At 55.5% G+C, this 10,299-nt stretch overlaps 1 protein-coding gene across 1 annotated transcript; it reads right to left on the bottom strand.

Annotated features, from left to right (window-relative positions):
- Window positions 1–1,136: 1,136 nt before the first annotated feature.
- On the bottom strand, window positions 1,137–9,577 carry NLE1 (notchless homolog 1). The gene is made up of 13 exons (XM_075518119.1): window positions 9,535–9,577; window positions 9,104–9,247; window positions 8,800–9,017; window positions 8,622–8,701; window positions 8,241–8,317; window positions 6,760–6,857; window positions 5,068–5,260; window positions 4,463–4,598; window positions 4,033–4,079; window positions 3,693–3,895; window positions 2,577–2,736; window positions 2,416–2,486; window positions 1,137–1,922 (listed from the first exon to the last, which is right to left on the bottom strand). Exons 1-13 carry the CDS (start codon window positions 9,541–9,543, stop codon window positions 1,910–1,912), a joined length of 1,449 nt encoding a protein of 482 aa, XP_075374234.1. The 5' UTR covers window positions 9,544–9,577; the 3' UTR covers window positions 1,137–1,909.
- Window positions 9,578–10,299: the final 722 nt, after the last annotated feature.

Genomic DNA, 10,299 nt, shown 5'->3' on the forward strand with positions numbered 1-10,299 from the left:
GTGTAGCACTTTGGGAGCGGAAGCAGAGAACGATGATTCTTCCCTTGGAAAGAGCCACATACTACCAGGAGCTGCAGAAGCTGCCGCTTTCAGCAAGCCAAACCTGGGGACACAGACAGAGCTGAACTCCCAAGGGTGGATTGTTTCCTTTAGCACAGGCAGCCCAAAAAACTTGCAAAACAGGCAGGCTTCTTGGCTGTTACCAGAGATCCATCAGCTGCACATGTGCTCCTCTCCTTCCCAAGGGCACGGCAGTCTGGAGAGGCAGAATTATCAGCTACAGTTTTAAATCACCCTGTCCCACATTTACCTTAGTGAATTATGAAAGATTTTGTTTATGCAGATGGACACAACATGGCCTTCACCATCAGCAAGAACCAGCTGGAGGAAGCACGTTAATGAAAGAGCAGATACAGGATATTGAGCTCTTCCCAAAAGAACCTATGAAGATAAAGCTCGCTGACTTGGCTGGCAGAAAAAGATACTAACAACAACAGGAACCGCGATTTGTTCTCAGTCATATTAAAGATTTAACCCTTTGTTCCAGTCTTTTGCTCACCTGAACACCTGCAGACAAGCAAATGGCCATCACTGCACCATCCCCTCTTAATTCTCCAAAACAATCCTGCCAGCAGGAATAAAGTCTTAAAATGCATCTTCTGCAGCTGGGAAGCATCTGAGACCCAAACTCCTGTTCTGAATTGTAGTAATCACCAAGTGGCAACTGCAGTATGAGGGCTATGGAAAATGTTTTGGCCTTCACACTAAATCTGACAATATAATCTCTATTCATCACATCTTGACTTTCACTGTTTTGTAAGCATCCTGGAAATAAACACTAAATCCAGGTCTATTCGCCTCATGATTTTTGGAAGCCTGAACTGACTTATAAAAAGGCTCACAAACAAGCTTACAAATATGTAAGTGACAGTGTGAATCCCTCTCACTCAGTGGGCAAGTAAATGCACTTGAGAAATTCCAGAAGCAGCCAACTCTGTGCAATGGAAGTTTTGCCATGTACTGTGACAGTCCCAGCTCTGCTGTCAGCACATATCCAGGGCGAGGGACAACCACCACCCAAAACACCTGCTCCATTCTTCCCCTTCCCCACCCCTTCCTTCCTTCCTTCCCCCCGAGCCAGCAGCGGATGGGAAACAGGCACTCTCTCCCCCGTCCAGAGGCACAAGTGCCTCATTTCCCCATTTCCAAGAGCCATCGAGACCTGAAAACTCAGCACAGCTCTAGCAGTCATTTGAAGTCTATGCCTGTTGCACCCTAAATGGCTGAGTGAATGAGTTATCTGCTGTGGACGTGGAGGATCACTAACAGATAATGCACAGCACAGCCCACAGGGAAATGGGCTGAGTGGAAAGGCAAAACCTTACTGGAATAACGAGAAGCCCCAAGGCCTTATTCTCAGCAGATCTTTGTCCCAGGGATGCAGCTGAGCACAATTCTGCAATGTAATGATGTGCTGGATTTTCCCCTTCCTCTCTCCCTTTCTGAAGGTCACACAAGGACAACCCTTTCTGTTCCCACTAAAAGCCTCTTCTCTGGAGGATTCTTCACACAGCAAGAAAGGGCATGAGCTGTCCCCACCTTTCACTTGTCCCCTTCAAGGGGACAGGCTACTATAAGGCTGAAATTTCAATAAAAAGCCAGTTGAGATGGAGGCGGATGAGATATCCCTCCTGTAATGTTCAGAGGAAATCATCCTGCAAAGCACAGCTCTTAAGAACTGGAATTAAAATTTCCTTAAATAAATATAAGGAAAGAGTCCATGAGGGAAAGCAGCCAACAGGAACAGGGAGTCGCGCTTGGGTCGTCCATCACCTCGCAGACCTCCCAGGCAGATTGTGCCGAGGGCGGGCCAGCTTAGGACAGAACTGGTGGCTTCGTGTCGCTGCTCCTATCGACGCCATCTGCAAACGAAAAGAGCTGCTGTGACCCTGTGGTCCAGCACCAGCGCTGTCACACAGCCCAGCAGGTACCATACAAGAGCAGCACAGTGGGGGCCTCGGGACCAGGTTCCTTCATCAGCCGTGGTCAAATGGCAACCAGCTCACAGGAATTTGTCTGTCTGCATAACTGGGAGACGGAGGAAGGTGAGAAAGGAAGGGTCTGACCGACTGGTGCAACTGTTCCTTCCCCTTTCCAGGAGCCAAAACATCTGAGTCAAATTTCACCACTGACTGCTCAGTTGGAGGGACTCTGCTTTCTAGTTATCTCCCAGGGGACAGCAGCAGTTCCTGCCCTGAGGGAGGTCAGGTCTCTGGGCTGGAATTTGGCCCAGCGCTGTGCTCTCTGCAAGGAGAGATCAGCCCCTAACTGCGTAGGTCTCTAAGGAGACTGCAGCTCTGAAGGACACATGGAGTGGCTGTGACAACCTTTATGGACAGACAACAGGTTACTTACATCCGCAAACACTTATCCTTCCCTCCACTCGCTACCCTCTGTCCATCCGGGCTCCAATCCGTTGCATACACCTAGTAGTAGGGAAAGACCCAGTTATTTCTGCTGGGAGGAGGAGCTGTTCCTGCCTCTCTCAAACACCTCAGCTAGACCAGACACCTCACCTCGTCTGCATGGCCAGGAAGATCGATGGCCAGTTTCTTCATCTTGGCATCCCAGACCTTCAGCGTGCTGTCACTGCTCCCGCTCACCAGCAAGCGGCTGTCGGCTGACCAGGCGATCTGATACACAGCCGAGACGTGCCCTCTCAGCGATGTCAGGTACCTGGTGTGGAGGAGGCACGAAGAAGCTGTTAGAGGAACAGGCAGCTGGGTTTGTTCCAAACCTGCCCTTCCCAGCCTTCATGCTTCTCCTCCACCTGTGAGCAAGCAAGCACAGTCACGGGATGCCCAGCACACCCCAAGCCAACACACACAAGGCAGTCAATTGCTATACAGAGTCCATAGGTGGTTCAGTCTGTTTAAAAGCCCTCCCAGATGGGCTCAGAGCCTTCTAGAGGACAGCTCTTCATCTCAACTCCTCTGCCAAGAAACCCTTTTCCAGCAGGCAACATTACAGCCTTATGTACAGATGTGTCCTTCCTCTCTCTGGCTGAGCAGCCTGGATTTAGAAGGACCGTTAAAATTACTGACATGAAACCCAAGCTCATCAGTATAAAGGCTGATTTATAGGGAAGGACTGTGGCCTGAGAGAGCTCACCACTACTCTAGCTGAAGGTTAAAAGCTGGACTACAGGAGCATCCAAGCACCAACAGCACCACTTGTAACTACAAGAATTTGCATTGTCCAGAACAAGCTGTTCTCTGGCACAGGAACCGTTTAAACTGGGTCAGCCTACAGTGTGCAACACACACGTTTTCAGGAGATCAACCGAGTGGAACATCCCATCCCACTGCAGCTGCGCCTGCCCCGGAGAACCGACCCTGCAGCAGGCAGCATGTGCCGTGGGTGCCAGGCAGTGCTGTGGCGGGGTGACAGCGGGGTTGCACGCACCTGGCCAAGCACAGACCCCGTAACACAAGAAGAGCCGGACAAGGGACTTCCCAAGGGCAGAGAGAGACAGAGGCAGCAGAATTACTTTGCGTGAGTTCAGGCTACAGAGATGCTGAACACACCAGGGAGCTGCTGGCAATGACATTGGGGCCCATCTCTGCATAACCTGTGCATTACAGACAGACCCCATATAAGCACCGCCTTTGTAACAGAACAAACCAACTCACTTTCCTGTCCTACCATCCCATAGCTTTATGGACTTGTCAAAGGAAGCACTAGCTATTATCCGGGTGTCTGGCGAGAAGAGGACTTGGTTAATCAATGCCTGGTGGCCTGTCATTCTCTCCAGCGGCTTCTTGTCTTCTGCTGGTCTCCAAAGAAACAGCGTGAAATCATCTGACCCCGAGACGAGCCTTTCTGGTTCCTGGCCCTGAAAAAGGGATTAAAGAGCCCAAGTCTTGTACAAGCCAGAAGCACACGAATGTTGGGGTCACAGTCAACTACGCACGTTTACTGCTTCCACCAGTAATAGTGTTAGAAATGACAGTAGGGACAAAAGGGACTTACCCTGACTTGGTCATACCTCTGCTGTGCTTTGTCCTTCAGTTCTGCCACTGAAAGAGGGAAAGGGAGAGGGGAAGAGAGATTTGCAATCCTTAGGCGAAAGGAAACTTTATAACTTTCTGATGCCAATTCCAATCCTGGCTCTGTGGGCCAAGCAGACGCATTTGTGACTGCTCACCCACTTTCTCTTTGCCAAGGGCAATATTGGGAGCAAAACCCTTAAAACCAGAGTGGCCTTCCCGTCTCCCAGACTGCTCGACCCTGTGCATGGGCAAGGAAGATCATGGCTGCCAGCATGACTGACACTGGCACAGGACCTGCTCCCAGCTTTCAAGACTGCTTTTGCTCATGGCAGCATTAAGTGGAGACATCAGGTCTCCTCACTATCCTCCCCACTGCCTCCCCCAGCCTACAACGTGGGTGCTGCACTTACAGGAGCCGCTTACATCCTGCGGGTTGATGGTGGCTTCAGCAGGTTCGAAGGCACCGGTGCGGAGAACGTAGTCGGTGCTGAGGGCCATGGTATTCACCCAGTGAGCATGGCCCTGCAACGTGCGGCAGAGGACCCCCTGGAAGCAAAACCACCCGCTTAGAGAGGGATGGGCAGGACAGAGCCAGGCTGCGCAGGACCCAACAGAGCCATTGGGCTGCAAGGACCAACCCTAAACTTTCCAAACCCTCTTGCCCAAGCTGCAGGCAGGACTGTAGCCTGGCTTAGCAGGGAAGAAACAGCACTGTTGAGCTTCACGAACCAACTTCCCCACAGAGCCTTGCAAGGAACCCACCAGCACAGGTTGCTCCAGGGATATTTCCAGCTTTTAGCCCCATCTTACGCTTTTAGGGTTGAAAACATTGCACAACAGCTACCCCTTCCAATAGGTGTCAAGCAACAGGCTCTGACAGGTCAAGAGGATACAGCACCCACTCTGCAACTCCATTTTCCAGGGCACAAGCTGTGCCAAGAAGAGCAGACAAAGCTACAATGCAGTGTATCCAGCCCCCTTCGCCAGCAGCCCCAGGGCTGCCCACCTCACTTACATCCTGGCTCCTCCAGACTTTGATGGTCCTGTCCTGGGAGGAGGAGTAGAGCAAGCCATCGCCCCCCCACTTCACACACGTCACTGACTGCGTGTGGCTCGTGAGGATTTTGTCACACCTGCCCATCAGCGTGTCCCAGATGCGGATGCTGCCATCCTTGGAGGCGCTTGCCAGGTAGCGGCACTCTGGGTTTCTGGGCAAAAAGAAGATCAAATCCATTTGCACAGCGCACACAGCTCCTCCACCAAGCTCTCCCCCTGTCAGCTCCAGAGGATTCAAGGGTCCAGAAGTCAATAAAAGACAACTTTATGTTTTGGCTTAAGATCAGAGAGAGGCTGGGCAGGGACAGAGTGCTGATCTACAGAGGACAAGATCCCACAAGGCACGGGAGAGGCAGACAGATGCTTCCCTCCAAACCGACTCCTGGGCTGCACACTGGAGGTGTCAATCCAGGGCGAATGTGGCACCTGAGCCCCTTGGCAATGACCTTGTTTTCACAGGAGGCAGCTTTAACCCGCTGGCTAACGAGAGGACCACAAACTGGCATCTTCCCCGGGCACTGGCTGGGGGAGAGCCCTGGGCAGGGGGATCAGTCTGCCTTACGCAGGCTGCGCAGACCGGCAGCAACGGGAACGCATTGAATGCTCCCCTGCCTATGCCATGCTTCGCCTCCGGCAGGAAACGTGCCAGCCTGCAGACAGAGTGCTGCTGCGCTGGCAGGACTGAAAGCAGCGACGTCCATCCATGTGGCTCAGGGGGGCAAATTTAACACATCTGGAAGCAGGTGGCCACAGCCCAACAAGGACAAGGGAGCCACAGCCCTCTGTCCTTTGCACAACATCTTTACCACTCAACACAGTTTTAACGTCAAAGAAAGTGGTCCCCAGCACCAGCAGCAGTGAGGACGAACACAGCCCCTCCTGTTGCGCAGGAACTGAGCGGGGAGCGCAGCTGGCTGGAGACAGAGAATTGGAGCCCTGGAAGGGTCATCTCCCTCCTCTCCATTTCCTCATCTTCCTTTATAATCAGTTTTTGCTAATCCAGTTAATTGTTTGCAAATAGCTGGAGTTTCCTACCAGCAAATTCAATTTGCAGGGCTCTGCTCTGAAGGGGCCCCATTTCCTTATTTTTATTTATTTATTTCTATCATATCTTGGATTATTGGCCACAACTGTCCCTCTCCACCCATCTTTCCCAGACAGAGCTTTACCTGATCAAAGGGATAAGGGGACTGCACAGTTAATCAGCCCCCACGATAAATAAACCGGACGACAGAGGCAACCAGGATGCAGGAGAGCAGAAAAGGAGTGCTCTGCAGAGCCTGAGGTCGGGCACCACACAGCCAGGCTTTCCTGCTCCCAGCTCGGCATGCTGGGGAGGAGCACATCAAATGTTTGTCCAGCACCGTGAAAACATTGTTTTTCATAGGCAAGTATCTCTTTTACATAGGGGAAAACAGAGGCACAGCCTGACAGTGAATTCCCCAGCACCCTTACGGGGACTACGAGCAGCGGCTGGGACTCCTGGCTCTGAGCTAGACGCATTTTTCCCGGCCCACCCTGTGGGCCCTTCTGCACGCACCCCCTCTGTGCACTGTAACGGGAGAAAGGCAAACAGGAGGGGTGCCCGTCAGGTCAGGCTGCTCTTTTCCATATGAGTAAAGGGGAAGGGCTGGCCTGGCCCTTCACTTACATGTGGAGCGGTTCCCAGCACAGACACGTGATCCATTTGGAGTGGCCGGCGAGCACCCGGCCAATCTGATTGCCGGTGGCTGGGTCCCAGAGAAATATCTGTCCAAGAGAGGAAGCAAGAAGGTCGCATCAGGCCTCACGCATCATGTGAATCCCAGGGACATTCGGGCTCCATTTAGAAAGGATAGGTGTCCTTGGGGTTGCGTTTACATTGGCAGAGGCAGGGAGCAGAAAGGGAGGGGGCAGGAGGGCTGGATGCCGTTCCAGATCCCTGCAGCAATCAGCTGACATCTCAAAGAATGAGACCTGATCGCCCTCCTCTCTGCCTAAAACGCTGCTGCTACGAAAATATCTGCCTCAACTCAAAACCGATCCAGGTCCCCAAAAAGCCAGCCTGAGCCTTTGACACCCTGTGCCAGAGAGTTAGTGAATGTTTGCAGAGCGTGATGAAAGCCAGAGCGCGCTAAATGCTACTTATTATCAGGTTCTGTGGGTGGGACACATGCTGGTTTTCTCTTGTTTTTTCTCTCTCTAAATAAATGTTCATCCAAAGAGCCAAGGCATTAGTCATCTCCTACTTAAGAACCTGGGACAAACGGGGAAACAGGACAAGCAGCTCCCTGGGTCAGATTAAAGCCAGAACAGCACCAAATCAGGGCAGAGTCACCCTGGCCCGGCCACTTTCCTTGGGGCTCATATCACAGCGGCCTGATGAAGTGGCCGCTCAGAAACCAAGCGCAGGACAGCAGCACTAAGCAGCTCCGTGGCTGCTCTTGTTGCTCCCAGACCGTTCGAAGGTCAGAGCAAGTTGACTGCCCCTCTGCAGCTCAGCAAGTTGCTGACTCGCTTTTAATCACCCACGAGTGCTCCCACTTCCCCAGGCGTTTCTGCATGCACCTCAAGCGCACACGTTTTGCCCCGCAGCTGGGACAGGGCCCCCTTCGCATTCCTGTAAGAGGGAATTCAGCTGTGTCTGAGCGGGAGCACTGCAAAACAGGCTGCTGCTGCGCGTCTGGGTCATGCAAACAGCAGCCCTGGCTTAGCCAGGCGATACCCTTTCTCGCTCCAGACACCTTCCTCGTGATGGAGCCGTCTGCCAAGGACCATGTCCAAAGCCTGGACTCTTTCCTGTGCGGAGGGAAAAGCGTCTGCCACAAGACAGCAGGGCTCAGCGGCAAGAGGTCTACAAAGGCAACAAAGCCAGAGCGCTGCCTGGCAGAGTTCAGAGACGCTACTTGCAACTACTGCAACACATCCGCATGCAAAGCTCCTCCGGGGAACGGGAATCCTGCTCAGAACAACTGCGTACGCCCTTCACACCCCAGAAAAAACAAGTCTTTGCCTCTAATCCTCCATAGCCCCTTTACCAGGTTTCAGTTCAGAACAGGGCCGCAGAGGGTCTCCACGCCCCCGCAGACCCCCTGCAGCACGGCTGCGGGTGCACCGGGCCCCGTGCCAAGGGAGCGGGGAGCCAACGCGTACCTGGCTGTTCTTGCAGCCTGAGGCCAGCTTCTTGCCGTCGGGCGACCAGGCGATGCTGAGCACCCAGTGCCGGTGACCTGGCAGAGACAGCACGAGTGGGTGTGAGTGGAGAGCTGTGACCGTCTGTCCCCGGTGTCCCAGCATGCAGCCACTCCGAGGCAGGACTGGAGGTGGTGGGGGAACCCTCCGTGTTCCTCCTGTCCAGACCTTCTTCCTCCACGTCCTTAGTCAAAGAGAGCTACTCCTGCCCTGAGTGATGGCCCCAGCCTATACGGCTCAGGCAGCACCCAGGCTCCGCTCTGCTTGTCCCCCCCGAGCAGGCAGGGTGTCCCTGAGGGAGGGGGGTCAGGAGCTGCCCTCCCGGGACACTCCCGCACCCACCTTTGGCAGTGAATTGCGGCGTCTCCGTGCTGAGGTCCCAGAAGCGGACGGTGGTATCTCCAGAGCCGCTCGCCAGGTACCTGGGAGGAGGGAGAGCCCGACTCAGCGCGGTGCCCTCGGAGGGGACAGCAACCACTGCCGAGCCCCGAGCCCCCCACCCGCAGCCAGACCCTCGTACTTTCCCGTGGGGCTGAAGGCGACGGAGATGACGGCCTCGGTGTGCCCCTCCAGGGAGCTGGTGCAGCGGGTCACTGCCCGCACCCTGAACACCGCCTGCGGCTGGTAGATGATGTCCAGAACCTTCTCTGTCTCCACCGTCTGCCCCGCCAGGGTCTTCTCCAGCGACACCACGATCTCGGCATCGTGGACGAAGAAGGCCAGAGGCACCGGCTCATCCTGGGGGAGAGAGGGCAGGAGACGTAGAGAGGGGCGGCCCCGGGTTGGGCTCGGGGGGTGCTGGGGGAGCCTGGGGGGGGTCTCACCTTCTGCAGGAGAGCGTTGCAGACCAGCTGCAGCTTGTCCGGGGTGATGGTGACCGGGACGTCGAAGGGGGAGCCCAGGGACTCCCCCGCCTCGTCCCGGAACTGGATCAGGAGCCGCTGCGCGTCCTCGTCCGGCGACATGCTCTGCGGGACAGCGGGCTCAGGGGCGGGGGTACCACCGGGGAGGGGAACAGCCCCACAGCACCCCAGCCCGGGCAACGGTACCCGCGTGAGGGAGAAGGAGCCGCTACGGGGGAACCCGGCGTGGACCCCGTGGGGGGGGGAAACAACCTACAGGGACCGGGACCCCACGCAGGGGGGTGCGGGGGGGGGGGGCAGAAGGAACCCCCCAGGGGAACCCGAGCCCCCACCCCTCCAGCAGCCCCACTCCCCCTCCATCCGCGCTCCCGCCCGGCCCCAGCCCCGCTCACCGCGGCCATGTGCCCGCGCGCCCCACGTGGGCCGGAAGCGGCGCCTCCGCGGCCGGAGGCGCTGGGCGCCGCACTGCTGCCCCCTGGCGGCCGGCGGTGGGGCACCGCCGCGCCGGGAGGCCGCGGGTTCGAGGCCGCGGTGGGCGCGTTCCGCCCCGGGGGAGCAGCGGGCGCCGGCCCCGGGGGGCGAGGGGGGCCGGGGCCGCTCCGGGGCGTTTTCCGTGGTGACCACACAGGCGCCTTGCTAAGATAAAAAGCAGCAAAACCAGGAAAAATTATCCCAAATACCCCATTCCAATAAAAAAATGAGGCCAAGGCTGCAGCCTGCCCAGTTGCAGCATGTGTAAACCCTTTGGGGTAAAGGAGAGAAGGGCTGGGGCTGCAATCAAACCTGTTTTATTCACGATATAAACACTGGCTCGTCAGGCCGGACAGGAGGCAGGGAGGGAGGTCCTGCACTGGGAGAGACTCAAATCTGCCACGCAAACCCATGACATGGCAAGAAATTCAATGTCACCCATCCTGTCCAGCACAAACCAGTAACAACCATAGCAAGCATCAGAGATCCATAACCCTGGAGATCAACGCTCCATTAAAATCTAAGCACCGCTTAGGGAGAGAAGATGACAGACTGGCAGGTGGGCCCAAATCAACAAGCCAGCCTTGCTTTACCCATTGGCCACCGTTCAAGCAAAGCAGCTTTGAGAAGTTGCCCTGCACAGGTGCTTGGCACAACACCTTCCTCTTGAAGGGCAGGGAGAGGCC

Source organism: Mycteria americana, chromosome 15, assembly GCF_035582795.1.
Source record: "Mycteria americana isolate JAX WOST 10 ecotype Jacksonville Zoo and Gardens chromosome 15, USCA_MyAme_1.0, whole genome shotgun sequence".
In the NCBI taxonomy this organism is placed as follows: domain Eukaryota; kingdom Metazoa; phylum Chordata; class Aves; order Ciconiiformes; family Ciconiidae; genus Mycteria; species Mycteria americana.

Coding starts and splice junctions, on each gene's coding strand:
- NLE1 (XM_075518119.1), bottom strand. Junction 8,318..8,621: donor GCCGCAATTCACTGCCAAAG/GTGGGTGCGGGA, acceptor TGTCTCTGCCAG/GTCACCGGCACTGGGTGCTC. Junction 4,599..5,067: donor AAGTCTGGAGGAGCCAGGAT/GTAAGTGAGGTG, acceptor TTTTGCTTCCAG/GGGGTCCTCTGCCGCACGTT.